Source organism: Liolophura sinensis, chromosome 7 (assembly GCF_032854445.1).
Source record: "Liolophura sinensis isolate JHLJ2023 chromosome 7, CUHK_Ljap_v2, whole genome shotgun sequence".
Classification (NCBI taxonomy): domain Eukaryota; kingdom Metazoa; phylum Mollusca; class Polyplacophora; order Chitonida; family Chitonidae; genus Liolophura; species Liolophura sinensis.
In genome coordinates this window covers 25015791-25034146 of record NC_088301.1, presented here as the reverse complement: position 1 = coordinate 25034146, position 18356 = coordinate 25015791, and the positions used below count along the sequence as shown (strand labels likewise).

At 38.8% G+C, this 18356-nt stretch overlaps 1 protein-coding gene and 1 long non-coding RNA gene across 2 annotated transcripts; one reads left to right on the top strand and one right to left on the bottom strand.

Annotated features, from left to right (window-relative positions):
• Positions 1 to 4931: 4931 nt before the first annotated feature.
• LOC135471485 (cholecystokinin receptor type A-like) lies at positions 4932 to 7207 on the top strand. Its single transcript, XM_064750741.1, has one exon. It carries the CDS (start codon positions 4969 to 4971, stop codon positions 6274 to 6276), a length of 1308 nt encoding a protein of 435 aa, XP_064606811.1. The 5' UTR covers positions 4932 to 4968; the 3' UTR covers positions 6277 to 7207.
• A 7643-nt stretch (positions 7208 to 14850) lies between these two features.
• On the bottom strand, positions 14851 to 17996 carry LOC135471967 (uncharacterized). The gene is made up of 3 exons (XR_010444488.1): positions 17867 to 17996; positions 15582 to 15704; positions 14851 to 14994 (listed from the first exon to the last, which is right to left on the bottom strand). It is a non-coding gene; the product is annotated as an uncharacterized LOC135471967 (long non-coding RNA).
• Positions 17997 to 18356: the final 360 nt, after the last annotated feature.

Sequence of the window (18356 nt, the reverse complement as noted above, 5' to 3'; positions counted from 1 at the left end):
AAAAACTACATACAGGAAATCCAAATACAAAATACTAATTACATATTGACTACATGCACCTTAAATTTTAGGGGTCTCGATTCGTGCATGTCATTACTGCTTGTCTTTCGTTCCTGTACATATTCTGCCTCAAATGCTTGTAACAAGTGAACTGGGGCGTGATGATTAAAATTTGTTTATATAGTTATTTGATATATTGATTTTCACATGTGGTAGCAATGGTCAAGTGAAGAAAAGGAAGTCTGTTATCACGTAGGCTACATAAAATTACTTCAATGAAGTATAACGCGAGGAAAGTTTGTCAGTAACTTGCCAAAGGTGGGTGGTTTAACCCGGGCATTCAAATTTCCTTGACCACCATGAAAAAAACCTCTAAACAAGTATATGCATGGCGCTAAACAACAAAAAAAATAAATAAAAAACGAAATAAAATTTGTTACAACTGTAATCAAGATACGTTCATACAGCACGTAAAACATATTTATTGTTTGCCATGAAGGGCGAAGTTATACAGCGAGTTATCTAAACCTGCTTGCCAGATTGATACTCAAGCATAACATTTACAGCCCTTGTGTTTGGGATGTTTTCCTTTACTTTCCGCGAAAGAGTCCTTCATATACCAACCCTGGGGTGCTGGGTTGCTTTTCATTTGTTATGTTAGATCGGAAGCCCCTGGTGAGAGCCGGTGGCATAGTTGTGGGGATATCAGATGGAGTGGTTTCCGATATTCGGGGTGCGGATACACGGGTGGTACGTGAGTTGGGGCTTTGTTTATACTGGAATGAGGGGAGAGCAGAGTCTGTTCTCAATTTCCCTCTCTGTTGTCTGTATATTGTGATGGCTCGGCGACCTCTCGCATCTCTCGAATCACTGAGTGCGTTGATTACTCGGTCTTTTGTGTTCATCGGTGAGGAATTCGTAGAACAGTAGGTACAACGTCGACACGTGGGTTAGCGAGAGGGGTGTCTCTGGCTGTTGCTGAGGGGATACCGTTTTAAACGGGGCTAGCAGTGCCCATAGAGAGAGTCACTGACAAAGACTGTAGATGCCAACGCTGAAGTTTACCGCCTATATAGAAAAGTTACGTATATATGGGTGGTAGAGAAAAGCTTACCAGGATATCTACAAGTTACTTAGAAGCGCTGACTGACATATAATCCTTGACAGAGGGCAGACAAACACAAAGCAGGGTACAAGTCTAGGATTTCTATGTTAAACACGGCGTTACGGTAAGACAGATCAACACACGCACAACGATACCGTAGTTTGAAAAGCCAGTGCGGTTACTTTACATGTGTGTGTTTTTTTTTTGTTTTTTTGTTTTTTATTTTATGCACCCACGCACGGGTGAGCTAACAAGACGTCTGACAAAGTGTCACTTAACGACTTGATGATCTGTACGTGTGCAACACAACAGCGCTACTACCAACCAGCCAATTGGCCAGCTAGCCAGTAAGCCAGCAAGCCCAGCTAGGCAGCAAGCCATTGGCCTGACACATTCGTCAAGCGCACAGTTTCCAGAAGCTGTGCTCTTTTTCACCAAACTTCTGTGCTATACAAGTAAGTATATCACTATATGCGCTCTGTAATGTAAAAGTTAACTATTTATACTGCTATTTGTGACTATATAAAGGTAAGGGCAAAGTGAATTTTAACAATGTGCCTCGGAGAAGGGCATATACATATATTACGTGCATGAATCATTGGCTTGGAAAAATCCGTATTGGTCTATGTACGCAATGTGGCATATTATGTAGGGCAACTGTGTGTACGACTAGTGAATGTACAGATAGCGGTAAAGTGAATTTTAACAATGAATGTCACAGGTAGATCATTGTAGGCAGGCTATACATAAGTGCATGGGTTATTGGTTTGTAGAAGTTTATACTATATGAGTTATTATGTAAGTTAACTAATGTATGTTTAGTAAATATGCTGGTGACGGTAAGCTCTTAGCAGTATACCTCACTAGTAAAATATTGTAGCCAGACTATTCATGTACGTGTGGATTATTGGTTTGGAAAAATCTGTATGCTTCTATTTTTATGTAAGTTAACTATGTATGTTTAGTGAATATGCAGATAACGGTAAACTCAATTCTAACAGTGTATGTCACAGGTAGAAAATTGTAAGCATACTATTTGATTTTTCATCTAAGTTAACTAATGTATGTTTAGTGAATGTGCTGGTGACGGTAAGCTCTTAGCAGTATATCTCACTAGTAAAATATTGTAGCCAGACGATTCATATATGTGTTAATATATATACAATTTATATGTGTATATAAATTGCCTTAATCAAATGGTAAGCAGACAATATAAAGACTTGTCTAAATGATAGGTATTAGAAAATGAGGTGAGTAAACTATTGGGATTATTAGCATTTAAAACGTGAGGAGAATAAGCTGTTTCTCTGAGTCATGATTACATACATGTTTCCAGAGGATAACGTATGAAAAAACTAAAACTTTTTGTGACTACTGTTCATGAAGCGCCTCCAAGCCCTAAGGCCAATGTATACTGTTTTAGTCCAAATTATAACTTCGGAATCATATGTTGGACTGTAGGCATAAAACAATCTGAAACCGGTATATTATTTTAATATATATCTACGTATTTATGGAAGATTTGTTTACACTTTTCCGATACCAATCTTAACCTATCTTTCGCACTTACCCCAAACCACCACACCCAACCCCACCCGGTGATAAGTGATACTTTCCTTTGCAAAATGAAAATAAGCATGATCAAGTGCAGTCATGATGAAGCCTTGAATACTCAAGTACCTCACCGGTTCAGCTTAAAATGTTTGAAAGGGCGTGCATCGTTAACCTGTCACATTGTCGCCACTGTTCTGTATAGGCATGCACAGTTACCTCCCTTCGTTATGCATTTATGTTTGCATATATATATATATATCATTAAAACACATGTTATTTTATAAAACTGGATTGCTCAGTGTCAACATGTGGCCAAAATATGGCTTGTAGGTCACGAGACTTGGCACCGGCCCATAACCCCCCGTGTGGATTAAGTGCTAAAAATGGTGGTCTTTTTTTTTTTTTTCTCTCAACGGTGCTGGTTGGCAGTTAATGTAGACAACATAACTGTATAACACTGAGCAGTTAAGGGTCATTATATGGTTATGAATACCCGCATGGGAGCGCGTCCACTTTAACCGGAAGGATGTATGGGATAGTTTCAGCTTAATTTCTCTCAAGCATTCGTGATATAATTTATATAATGTACAGCCCATGAATACTTTAATATTTTTTATTTATAATTGTCCAGTAAATCGCTGCTTAAAAACCCAGAAGCAAGGAGTCAGTTCATCGTGACATGGCTGGTTGTAGTGGCGTGTACATGTAATGAAAAAAAAAATGAAAAAGAAAACCAACAACATACAATAAAAATTGAACTTTGTGTTAGTATACATGTTCGTAGGTATACGTTGGCTTTATTTGCTTAACAACCTTAAATCATTCCCTATGTTAAACCCAGACCTATATCATCCTATACTATAGCACATGCGCAAACAATACATCATTTAAGTGAGATCTGACATGTAGAATTGACTTCAGTGCAGGATATTTATTGTTAAGCGCCGAAAAGATGCGGAACATCCTGTTCTGAATGCCTATAAGGGCTTAATTCAAACCTGCGGATGGTCGTGGGTTTGAGTCTGTCCTGTCTGTCTGTCTGTCTGTCTGTCTATCTGCCAGTCAGTCCGTCCGTCCGTTCGTCCGTCCGGCTGTCTGGCTGTCTGTCTGTCTGTCTATCTGCTAGCCCGTCCGTCCGTCCGTCCGTCCGTTTGTCTGTCTGTCTGTCTGTCTGTCTATAGGCCAGTCCGTCCGTCCGTTTGTCTATCCGGCTGTCTGTCTGTCAGTTTTTCGTTTCACGAACAAACTTATGTAGCTTACCTTTGTGGAGCGTTTGGTTAAGTTCGAAAACCACTTATATATAATATTTACTGAACCTCTTGATTCTCCTCAGTCGTTGGTTTCCATGCAACAACTGCCACAGGAGTCTGTTTTGATAAAAGTGTGTGCACAAGTAATCTCAGTAATTTTAAGTAATCTCAGATCAAGACTTGATATGTGCGTAAGTTCTGCTTATTTGACTTGTGATGTAAATGAGGTTTAGGATGCCTTTGTTGGCTCAGTAATCTAAAGCGTTCTTCTCGCTGCAGTTGATCTCTGACCAATGCTTATAGATTCAAATCCAGTTCTTGCTGGTTTGGCTGCGACGGTGATTGTTTGGGGGGACATTTGAAGGGTTTACTTCATCAGTCCGATTTCTTTTAACCTTTAACTCGACTGTCATCGTATAAGTGAAATATACGCCACATACCAATCGAATAAATAAACTTTCAGCATCCACATACCACTGTTTTCACCACTTCCTTATCACAAACGTTACAACACGCGAGACATTAAGTATAATGGCGGAGAGGCGGGCACAAAAAAAACATGAAATTCTGACGTAAATTTTTGCACCCAGTTAACACTTAAGGAGACACCTACACCTTCTGTCAGGGAAGATAGATATGCGGATTACTTGACAATGTCATCTTTCAACCCAAAGTCACTCAGAGTGTAGATACCTGCTATCGAGTGCGTTCATCTGGGGGTTTTTTTGTGTGTGTGTGGTTGCAAGCTTTGGAGTGGCTCTCTATATATACCGGTATATCGTTGAAGAGCATAACATTTTTGCAGCTAATTAAAACCGCAATGTTACTGGGCTTTAGGCTACATCATGTTTTATGTCGTGTTGAGCTTTTGTGGGTGTGTGTGTTTCTTTTTGTTTGTTTTTTTTCTGTACTAGTGTTTTTGTGTGTATATGACTGTATTTTCCCCTTTTTTACGCGTTTGAATAAGTTTGCAACTTAATTTGTGTTTCAGAAGCTATGGAAGAAGGATGCGCGTCTCTAGTTCAACGGCCGTAAGTGTGAGTCCTGCAACGATCAAAGATGCAATCTGCATTAAATGGAACTTTGGCGCAGTCAGTGATAAATGATCATGTGCTCCAGAACGAGACTTGCTACAGTCGACAGGAAAACTTGTCAGACGTGGAGATTCTACGCTGTTTGAATGACGTCAAGGCGAGGCAGTACCTGCCGGCCATTTTATACCTGGCTTTCCTCATGGTTATCGGGTCAGCGGGGAATATCATGGTGGGCTATGTGTACTACTTCCGGCTGAAGAAGGGGTCGTCTCATTTTTTCATTCTGTGCTTGGTATTTCTCGACTTGACCAATTGTCTGATCGGAATGCCGGCGGAGATTGCCGATTTATGCTACCCCTACATGTTCGACTCGCCTGTGGTCTGCAAGTGCTTGAGGTTTCTCGAGTCTGTCGTTGGCATAGCCTCGGCAGTCATATTAATTCAAGTGGCCTTCGCTCGGTATTTCAAGATCTGTAGACCTCTCCAAAAATTTCCATTGAACAGGACTAGGATTTTGACCGGCAGCGCTTTTACATGTGCTTTTTGTTTATCCTGGCCAGCGCTACTCATATTCGGGAAAAAAACAATCGTCTTGCCTGGTGACTTGCGCGGGTATGACTGCTCTACTGACGATCACATGAAGGGCAGTGTTTACATTGTCCTCTACTACATATGTCTCGTCTGTGCGTTTGTTGTAAGTGTTACCATACTCACAGTATTATACGTTCTCATTGGCACGAAGCTTTGGAAGAAACGCAAAATGACAGTTATTGAAACGAGGCCAGATTTGGCTTATAGTGGGCCCAACTCACCGGAAGCTGTTCAAGACTCTCCGCGCAGCTCCACAAGCAGCAGTTACGAAGCACTTCCGGTTCCAGCTTCTCCAAATTCCATTTTAAATTTATTTTCCAAGAAACAGTCCCTGAATCGTAAAATAAGCAGCAACAGTGTGACTGCGATAATTTCAAAATCCAAAGACGACCAAAGTCGGCGTGCCAGTTCTGACACTGTGATTAGTGTGCGGGCGGTGCGGCCGACAATAAAGACAGGAAAAATGACGCTGATACTGTTTTCAGTAACGATCGCTTTTATTCTTAGTTTTCTGCCATACCTCACAATCATGGTTTGCAGATCCAGGGACAATTACTGTGAAAGACTGGAGACTGTTACAGGCGAGGTCTTTTACAAAATCGCCTCGAAGTCTTTCTTCTTGAACAATGCGGTCAATCCGATTATCTACAGTTTTCTCAGCGAACGCTTCCGGAAGGAATGTGCGAATACCTTCAGGGAGATACACAAAGTTTGTTATCGTGTTAAAGAATGCAGGAAGTAAAAGGTGTGTGGAAAAGTGACCTCACAAACTTCTGCGATGATAATTGTCCCAAACTTGGTTAACCCTACGTGAGGGAAGGAAAGTTCTTTGGTGCATGGCCCGTAGCCGTTGATGTGCGTATATGTATATATATCCTGTTATACCGCTGTCCTATACGGGCTGTAACGACGAAGCTTTGTATACAACTAGGCAGTTTACGCTGGCGGTTAACTGTGCCTATGTAAACTATATACAACTGCGAAATTGTGCTTGAAGACGATTCCAAGTTAATAAAAGTACTTTCAGTTCTAAGCGGTTCAGGGTGTATTATTTATTTCGGGGCATGTCATTTCCACCTCTATACTTCTTCGCAACTCTCAAAAAGCTATTTCCAAGATCTGTGGACAATTGTTTACAGCAAACGAAATGAGGTTTTTCCGCTTAAGTTATTAGACCAACAGTCTTATTATTCTAATAAATATAACTGACAGAATTGTCATTGCACGTGGATTTCTGGGAAATGGCCTTCAAGTTCGTCAGAAAAGGAAGGTTAGAAGTCTTATGATTGCTGATTTTCACGAAAGGAAAGGACCTGATATGGTACGGCGGGGAATCGGCCACAGTGCAAGAAAATGTGCGCCTCAAGAAGCGAAACTGACTACAGTTGTGAGTGACAGCTGCTGATACTTGTAAGGCTACTTCCTTTTTTGTTCTGCTCTTCTCTTCTTTTCCTATTATATGACAAGTATACGACTAATAAAGCTCAAAACATGCACTGAATCGATGTAAATGTCAAAGAATCGAAAAATATTAGCCTGCTAATGTCTTATTGGAATGTCTTTTTTGTGTTAAACAATGTTAGAATAGGCAAAATTACTGCACCACAAATATGCCTGAAAAGTCCTTGAGCATGCATGTATGTACCAACGGAATAAATATACAACAAATTTAACTTTAAGCCTTATACTTCCGCTACGCATAGCATGTTAATGTTAATGATACACTGTAGCTGGACACAGGCCCCCATTACAACTTCGGGAGGGTAAATCTGTGTAGTTTAGGGTGTAAAGTCTTTTTTTTTTATTTGCTGCCAGTTTGCCGTTTTTGGTGTACAGGTGCATGCTTGGTATCAAAATGCTGGAAATTGAATAAGCTTTGGGCGGATATTGGCGTTGCTAGGCACCCCTCCCAGCCGCCGGCATAGAAAGGTCCAGATTGTGACGGTCAACCTATGTCAAGATTTTAATGGTTTCTTTCTCACAGGCTAGGGCAGGTATGCACCAAAGTTTCTTGGCCACGGAATATTTGGGGCTGAGCTACAGCGCTAAACGTTAACATTGTCGCTTATGGAAAATTAATGGGGGTCTGTGGCCAGCTAGAGGGCCACATGTGCTCTCAACCAGGATTCACGCATGATTTAGCTACTAGATCATGCGTGATCTAGCTCAATATACCGTAGCTCAACATTTAGCCATTCTAACACTTATTTAATGCTAGGCGGCCTATATCTTTACTCTCACAAAAGTGTGTTTCCAAAGAACAAAAAAGGACACAAAGATTCGAACTCTTCCTCGAGGTGATGCCTGTCCTCCACAGTGACTTCGTTAGTTCAATGTCCTATGAAGGGTGCCTGTTAGATTATCACAAAAATACGGATTTTAAGCTTCCCAAAATATGAAAAAACTGCTCACATTATCATCTTTATGTTTTGGATATGAAGACAAACGTTAAACAAAACGACACTGTGACAGTACGTAGAAATACACACATCAAAGTTTCAGTAAAAATATTTCTCTGTTTAACGTTGATCTTCATACTGTAAATTAAAAACACAGTGCCTCGTTTGAATGAAAAATTGGCAGTTTTGATCGAGAGTGCATTTTCGGCGGGTTATTACTAAGCAGCCATCTCTTTTCAGAATTTTGGTGGGATTTTGAAATTTGCACTTTCTTATCGTACCTCTCTGGCGCCTTACCATACCAGGTCTTTTATGCTGAAAATAACACGCTGAATGTAAGAAGTGCTTGTAACAGTCTAAAATATTGCAAATTAGCCCTGGGCTTCTCTCAGTATATATGTACGATATTATGTTGGAAGGTACTGATTTATGTTCTCTCCGTTGCACATCAATAAGTTGTATATTATCCTAACTTTAAAGAGGCTGTAATCGAGATTTTTGGCAAAAAATTCATATTCGCTAATCAAGTTACATTTTCTGCATTTACCACAATAGCTCATCTTAAAGCTTATGAGTTAATATTCCGTTCGTACTTATATCGTTTATAGTGTTAACATGATTCTGAAGTTTGGCCTGCTTTATGATAAACTACAGGCGTAATAATATTATTTTATATATAATTAGAGCGACCCACTTTGTACTTTTTAGGAACTTTATTACCGAGTTTTTATCGGTACCACATTCTCACCCGAGGCTGATATTTTGTTAAAGGTAATTGTTCTGTCTATTCTAAGATAATAGCAAAAGTGAGCTTGGATTTGCGCTAATCGATAATTTGGCAAAAATCTCGTGTCTTTAATACAGCGTCTTTAATACTCCTAGTTCATTGTTGGATCCATAACCATGTTTGTGTAAATAGATATCAGGCTTTTTATGCCTTTAATCTTATACCTCGGGAAGGTAAATTCGGTGGTATCACTCTCAGGGATATACATTTCACATAGGTTGCCGATATGTGCGAACCCTTCATGACCAGATATACAAGCTGTATATTTTATTGTTGGGTTTATTTCACTCGTGGTCTACTTGACATATAACCCACAACGTGGGAGTTACGAGGTGCCTGAACTCACCACACGATATGCAGGATAGATGAGCACTGTTACAAGGAGCACACTTAGGTCCCAGGCTTTTTAATGCTCGCATATACACTCTTACACTTCGGGTGAAGTTGCAGACTGTTTTTATAGTCCATGACGGATGCTGTATATGTTCTTTAGCATGACCTGTGAGTAGAGTGTTTCCTTCCACCATAATGTTGCCCGCTGTCGTAAAAAAAAGTTGTTCGAATATTCAACACCTGTCGTATAAATAAATAAATAAATAAATTTGGTAGCGTGCTGTTACTCCCGCCTTCAGAGGTTTTAAGCTGTTCTTGGCTGAATATCAAGCAAACTTACATTGCGCTTTTTTTTAACCCTGAGGTCGATTTCACAAAGCTATTTTTGACTTAAGTGTAAACTTAAAATCTCTTTACAATACGCATGGAGTTTATCATTGCCCCAGATGTTATATAGTGTTTTCAATTTTAATTCATGTATGGTAGAAAGATAAGCGTTTACATCACATTTAAAAGTTTTACTTGATTCTAGTTTTGTGGAATCAGCCCGCAGGTTTAGGACGTTGTCCGAAACTTGTCAGAATTATAGCCTTAGCCTCAAAACAGAAGTGTATTAATATTGTGACTTATTTAATGTGAATATATTTATATTTTATTATCATAATTATTCAACCTTTTCAAACACTTCTGCCACCAGTATTTTGAAACATCCAGAGAGAACTATGGGGTTTAGAGGAAACCACTTAGGAAGCTTGCATCTTTAGTGACATAAACAAATGATTTTAGCGTCATTTTCATGACAATTGTTTGCATAAATTCCACTCAAAAAATGCTTTAGAGGCCCGAGAGGCGGGTGATTTACAGTAAGAGTTATTTTAGACTTGAACTACATCACTAAGTTTTAATTTTGTTACAAAAGTCCAAGTTCGGGAATAAAAATAGGAACAATTTAAGACTAGCTCTGATTTCAGCATCAGAGTTTCGTAATCCTAGGCTTCCACATTCATACACATGTACTGTTTATTGCCATATCGCTAAAGTATTTGTTATATTCATAAAATATAAATAATATAGCTAAATACATAAAGTCTGTTTCCTCATTCTCTGTATTACGCGGCAAGAATACAAGAAATTCACGATTGTGGTTTTAAACCGGCATTTTAAATGTCACTCCCTGTCGATAACGCAATGTGAGATAATAAAGCTAATGACGAAAGTATATGAACTAGTCCGGCTTTAGTAAAAGCTAATGACAAAAATATAAGAACCAGTCCAGCCTTAGTAAAAGCTGGATTGGTTCATATATTTTCGTCATTAGCTTTATTATCTCACATTGCGCTATCGACAAGGAGTGACATGTTCAAAGCCTCACATCTTATTAAACAAAATAATAACAAACCCGTTTAACCAAATAATTTATACATATACATCTGCAACTCTGCATACACGACATGTATGCAGCATATGTTTTTTTTTTTTTTATAGCTGTCTGGTTTTTCTCTCAGCTGATGTCAGATGCCTATCTCACACCCGCTGACTTCGGTGGTGAGGTTGGTATTTGTCATGTGATCGTACATCATTCTGTTCCTGGGAACATCTATACACACACAGTGCCCTTTAAATGTTAACCGAGCCAGTGGCTTAGCCAAACCTGAGAAGAGCATATATTTCTGCTCTCACCCTGCTTGTACCAGAGGAGTACCTGGTCGAATCACACCCGAATAGAATGTACATCTTGAACTACGTGGTACACAGCGTAAGCAAAGGGCGTATAGGCTGTACATTCATAGGCTACATGTAGGCCTATTATTAATTGACTAATTAATTTGCCAAAAACACTAAAAAAATTAATCTGTTAATTTTAACAGGAAGTCTGTTGTCTGAGTGATGCTAGAAAACATAGAAGTCATATTCAACACAATATCCTGTTAGTCTAATAGAATCTTTATGTGTTATATTTAATACAATATTCTGTTTCAGTAGCAGAATAATTGTAGTATCATTCAGACAACAGCCTTTCTGTTAAATTTAACCACAGATGGTTAGCGCGCCAGCGCAGCGTAATGACCCAGCAGTCTCTCACCAATGCGGTCACTGTGAGTTCAAGTCCAGCTCATGCTGGCTTCCTCTCCTGCCGTAAGTGGAAGGTCTGTGAGCAACCTGCAGATGGTCGGGGGTTTCCCCCGGGCTGTGCCCGGTTTCCACCCACCATAATGCTGGCCGCCGTCGTATAAGTGAAATATTCTTGAGTACGGCGTAAAACACCAATCAAATAAATAAATAAATAAAACACCCCCACTGCTTTTGGGGCCTTGGTGACAAAACTAAAGCTGTAGACGACGCTCATGTAGATGTACAGCTCTTAACCAAATTAATAAATTAATTAATAAATCAGTGCGTCCTGGTGATACAGATCTCCTGAGCGAGGCTGCGTCGACCGAGCCGTGTTGGTCGTGTTGAAACTCGTATTGGCCTCATGAAGGTAGTCATGACAGTAAAGGCTGTATTTAAATTTTTCAAAATCACGTGCACTGTGTTTCTAGAAGGGATATACGGGTATGGGGATATATGGTGGTTACGGCATGGCATTCATGTCAGGCAGTAATGCTGATGATAACAATAATAAAAAAAAATAGTGTCTGTTTATAAGCATCTATGTTAATTTATCTGAAAGTAAAACAGAGAACATTACTGAGTTAGTTTGTAATAAGTAAAACCGACATAAATTTATACCCAGTGTATGTGTATCGAAATTGTGCATTAATCAAAAGATATGACAAAAATTAACGAAAAAAATACCTACAGCAGGCAACATGTACATGAATTTTATTCGTGAAAGTTTATTTTGCTTGTTTTCTGTAAAAATGTAGGTGCATGCATCAAAATTATATCACAATGTGAAAAACAGAATGAACACACATATTTCTTGGGAAAACACCGGCATTTGAAATGTTAATATGAAATATATTTGACCTGTAGCATAAAGACAACGTGGCATATACGTCAGTTTTATATCAATAACAGAATACTTAATATGTGCCAATAACTTATCTTTACATCAGTGATAGGACATTTAACATGGCGAAACAACCCATAACTTTACATACATAAAACCATAATTAACACGACCTAATACCCAAACACTGACGTCAATGATGATACGACTAACATGACCGAAAGCCACACCTTTACTTGAGTAACACAACATAATGAAAATGGCGAAGAAAAGAAAACAGCACCTTCACATTATTAACGACATAGTTAACATGAACTACAATATACTTTTGTCTAATTATTCTGACCCAAAAGCCGTGCAATTATAACAATATAAGCGAATTAAGAAAAACAAGCTTTCAGTTTTATAATTATAATCCTTTCAATAATGCTAAAAGTTATAAATATATACAGAATTGCAACACACCATGCTCGGTGCAATAAAACTATGATATAATTACACTTAATTTTATTAAATAACCTCGTGTGCCCTACTGACACTTTCACTTGAACATAATGGAAAGAGTAAGCAAGTTGTATCTCAGAGAATGTTTGTGCAGAAACTGAGAGATAAAGAATACTAACTGGATATCAAGAGAACTTGCTTGTCTTGATGTTATATTGCCATATAAGATCTTCCTCCGTTCAGCTGAAGTTAGCATAGGTTTGGAATTTGTCCAGATAGCTAAGTACCACTTGGTAGATGAAGTTCAGCTGGTCCTGAAATATCACAAAAAAATATTTAAAAAACTGAAAATCTTTCGAAACACAATTGTTTCTAGTTTTTAAGTCATTAAGTTTTGTAGTCCCACATGCAAGAATGATGATATGTCCATAATAAAATACTATATATTCATTTGAACCGTTTTCAGATACCCATGTTATAGTAAATATGATCAAAAATAGTGGCTTTTAAGAGATCACGTGATATAGTAGGACATTTTGCCTTTGGCGACAAAAGAGTTCGTTCTCGAAACTTTCCTGTTTTGATTATAGAATTATTCACAATCTGGAAGTACTCCTATCGAAATGCATCTATCCTACTGGTCTGAACTGTCACATTAATAGCTATATTGAAACTACATGTGTAGCACTGCCAGTCCATCGTGTAAAATCAAGTCCAGAAAAATGTCAAAATCAAAAATCATAGGTCGATGATCATAAAAAGACCGACAGTACCAAGTTTCAATTCAGTACCGAAGAACAGTTTTAATTAAGAGTCCCCAAAACGGTCTTAAGTCTAAAACAGGACAAATGGGTCATATAATTTCAATGAAATGGACAAAACAGATCGAAATTTCATCTGGATCGGTAACTTTTCTCGGTGAAGTCATATGTCACATTTCAAATGGGTATGACAAACTTCGTTCTGAAACAAATAATCGGAAAAATGTCGAAAGTCGAAAACGGCGATAACTTCGCCGAAAAAATATGAAATGGGCTCAAACTCAAACATGTTTTGTAAGTTGTAATCTTAAAGCCGTCCACCAAGTTTCAGTGTGATACAGGGAACAGTTATGAACGAAAATCTGAAAAAGAAAACGTTTTGAGACGATCAACGGACGGGGTGTAAATAAAATAATTTCAGCTTAAACCACATATATATGTGGTATATAAACCACAGTTTTTTAAAGGGGTAGTTTCAACGTCATGTCTCTCCGTTACAGGTTTTTCGTACCAGATCTGTAATAATCTCCGGTCTGTTGTTCCTCATCTGTTTGATAGTCTGCAAGATATTGACATTGTGGTCAACCTTCAGTCTCTCTAGCACAGACCAAGCCACGCAGAACAACCCACTCGTTGTCCACGCCATCCCTGGATAAAGAGATAGATTTCCGTTTAAATCACAGAGACATTTCATGAGCTTCTTTTACGGTTTAATCCTCTTGGCATGTGTTAAGTTAATAGAACTGGAACTAACAACATGTCAACAATTGGAAAACAACAGGGATGATATTATCAAAAAGATGATGGAGATTATTTTGGAGTTTTTAATACAAACGATTTGGAAATAAATGCATAAGAAAGCAAGTCCTGTTATTCAGATAGACTTTAATGCAGCAGCAGCGTTTGGAATAACACAAAGTGACTGTTACGTATACAGTGGGAACACGTCTTTAACATCTGCCGTCATTATAGTTACAATAAACTTAGTCTACGATCGCTTTGTAGAATTAAGCCCAATGACACAGATTTCACAAATCATTTCTGACTTAAGTCAAAATTTAAAATGTGATTCAAATCCATAATTTTAGGCCACTGAGTCAAATTTCTATACACTTAATACGTCTTACGTCAAAACAAATGTTGCAAAATTTGAACTCCTGCTGGCACAAAATATGTCGTGTATCCCGGTTTCAATATTTGACTTCAGTCAAAAAATCGATTTGGGGAATAAGTCGTTGTACATTTTCTCCAGGCTATGGCTTTATTTGAATAAATGTACTGTCATCGCTCTGCTTTTGTTTCCGTCATGTACCCACATTCGGTCATTTTCGGCCCTGTTTCTGTGTAAAAGGTTTCTATTTGTAGACTACAAGCCCCTGGCGAACAGGCTCGTCACGTGCAGCGATCAGGCATCGGAAAGATTGACCATTACTACTAAGTTGTAATTGTGAAGCTCTATCCACCCACAAACCTGATCACCATATTGGAAAAGTGGAATATTAAATTCTTCAGTGAAACACGTAAATATTTCAAACAGATGATTAAACAAATAAACATTCTCGTTCTCCAAGAAAACTAGACACACGGTAATTGTTTTATTTTCCAGTAAATCTTTCGAATGTTAAACTAACCTGCAATGAACTAAAACAGGTCCGCCACCAGTCTTGCCTTGCCAGATTTCAGCGCTTTGCAGTACAGCCAATAGCGCTGGAATAGTCGTCAATGTTGGTTTATTCGACCAAAATGAACAGCGGAAATGATTGACAGGCTGAGCCGCTTTCTGGAAATATTAAACGAATATTAACAATTAACCAAATGCATCGGATTGAACATGAATTGAGGGTATTGATTAATGATATTTAGAGGGTTTTAGATCACTGAAAATCACTGCATTTCTAATTTAATGTGTCTTAATACATACACTTCTTCATAATCATTATCCGCAAAACAAAAATTACATAAAGCATTATCTCAACGCACAACTATGCTTGAACTAACAGAAGTTGTGTCCCCTTCATGATCCATCCTCCAGTTATTTCAACATTGAAAGTATTTTCCATCCTGCATATGATCGTAACGACTAAATGTTTCCATTTGGCACACCTAAGGATACATTTATTTATTTATTTGATTGGCGTTTTACGCCGCGCTCAAGAACATTTCACTTATACGACGGCGGCCAGCATTATGGTGGAAACAGGGCTGAACCCACGACCATCCGCAGGTTGCTGAAAGACCTTCCTACATACGACCGGAGACGTAGACAGCATCAGCTGGACTTGAACTCACAGACCGCACTGGTGAAAGGCTCCTAGGTCATAATACCGCGCTAGCACGCTAACTACCTCGGCCTTACAGCTACTTTACCTTGTCTTTATGGGTCAGCCGGTAAGTCCAAGAGGAAAATCCATCTGCCTTTTCCACATCTGTGACCTCCACTTTAAACGGGCCAAAGACTGCGTCTTCATCTGTCCAATAGATCCCTACACTCTGTCTCCCAGAAAACAAATTTCATAAAATCATGTGTTTGATATCCATATCGTTTCCTTTGATTTTATTATACTGAGTGACTTCAAATTTGAACTCGCGCTGAAACATCAGTGTTGATGCTATATTATATCAGGGGATGGCATGAGATCTCTAGCGAACATTTCAGACCGTCTCAACGGCTGTGTGAGTGCTTATTTTCACTGATATTATTGTTATGATCCCGAGAACACTGCATTCAGCAAAAATTAAAATTTCTGTGTGGGCAGCCGGAATTGGGCAATCTCTGCCCGTATCAGAAAGTTCTAATACCATTTATTTACTCCAAAAACACACTATTTTCCGTAAGGAGAAGTAAAAAAGGGCACAGACTAGATTTGTACATTTTATTTATTTATTTAATTGGTGTTTTACGCCGTACTCATGAATATTTCACTTATACGACGGCGGCCAGCATTATGGAGGCGGGAAACTGACGACCATCCGAAGGTTGCATCGAAATGTATATAGTTAGCAAGAAAAGCATGCTTTTATTGGCTGACAAGAATTTACATTTTTCTCTCAGCAAAAATGTACACTTTCACAACAGCTGTTGTCAACTTTAATCTCTACCCCAGTTGATTCTGTCTTTGGTTTTTTGATAAAATTGAAGGGTTTGAATTACAAGTAATGAACAAGTGATGAACGTCGTACATGGTGTTTCAGCAAGACTTAACGGTGATATCCGACAATCTTAGACCAGTTGTCAAATAAAGGGGAAAAGCTCACATTTATAATCGCAAGATTTGCTTCCAAAGGTTTTATTTATTTATTTGACTGGTGTTTTACGTCCTACTTAAGAATATTTCACTTATACGACTGCGGCTATCATTATGGGGGGTGGAAACCGGGCAGAGCCCGGGGGAAACCCACGACCATCCACAGGTTGCTGAAAGACCTTTCCACGTACGGCCGCAGAGGAAGCCAGCATGAGCTGTCCGAAGGTTTTGTTTTAATATGATAGAATGAATGAATGAATGAATGATTATCTTTTAACGTCCCACCGGCAATTTTTCAGCCACAAATTTTTGGCGAGAACAAGTTTAAAACAGGAGCCATTGAATGCTTTTGGATAGAATGAGAACATCAAATATAAACCAAAACAGACGAATATGTTTAAAATTATCTGAAAAAATAACCACACTTTAGATAAAACTCGAAAACCATAACGTTCTTATAACATTTAACGTAGAAAATCGTTTGTATGTATATCATTTGTCTGTACATATATAATAAAGGACTACATTTTATGATATAGGCTTATGGTTTTAAATAATTAATGACAACATCGCCAGCAATGCTGTCAAATATATCAAACGTAGAGTATACTGTGTAGAGCTTTTCCCGACCATGAGCTAAGTCTGCGCAGTCATCACGGATATGTTTGATGCCGTATAGAGCATCACATCCAACATGCTCAAGAGAACTGCTCCCATCAAGAATTTAATTGTGTGTCAAGCGAGAATGCCGAATACGGCACATTGATAAAACTACTTGATCTCTGCGAGACATACAGCGAGTATAAGAATTATATCCAATGACAAGGTGAATTTTAGGGAATTCATTATGGACTAATATGATAGAAAAGGATGACCAATACTTATCAGGTATCCTTCACAACACTAGGTTGAACTTCTAACTGCTTGTGTTACCAGAAAAACAGTTAGGTTTAGCACAGATTGCCATTGTGAGTGTCTACCTACCTAATTCCACGCATTCAGACACACGGAATATTTATTTATTTATTTATTTATTTCTATGCCATTCTCAAGAATTTTTTCATTTATACCAAGATGGTCAGTTTTATGGGTCGAGGAAAGCAGGGATGCTCGATGTTAAGCACTGGCCTTTGACAAGTTACTAACAAACTTTATCACATGTGACGTACAGATATAGACGCCATACTGGTGGAAGACAAGTGTACAAACGTTAGACCACGCAAACAGCCACACAGGCGTCGGCTTCGGCGTCCGCTTGTTTTAGCTAAAGGCCACAAGCAGTCAGAGAGGGACAATCTAAAAAAAAAACTTTGTCCACGACCGGGTTTGAACCCGCGCCCCATGTGTCCTAACGATTGAAAGACATATCCCGAATACATGCCCAGTGTTACACATCAATCTACTCACCTTATTCCCGGTATTCACACGGTCTAACATGATGACGGTACTGACACCATGGTCGTAGACCAGGCGCCAAAAGTCCACCACAGTGTTCGGAAGAGGTGTTTGAGTGATGATAAAGCCCTTTTTTCTTTTATACCCCTTATAAAGATAAAACGACAAAGATTAACTAGGTGCTAAACCACAGAACCGTTTTCGAACATCATCAGAATGCAATGTCTCTTGTGAACAAACAAACCAGAGAAAGGATTTAAGCTCACACAGATCGCAATGGTGGGAGGCTCGTGAGCTAGGCGGCTAGGAACTTCGGCACGGCGGCTCCTACAAATAAATTAGTAAAGTGCCGCGAGGCTTTGGCATGCTATCCCTGCTCGTGTCGCCAGGTATCGCTGCTGAGACATTTGCTGAATAGGATTCACCAAAAAGGCTTTAGTGTTATATAAAGTCACGTCGTTTACACTCTGGTAGGACGATTATATTGTCGATATTGCCTGAA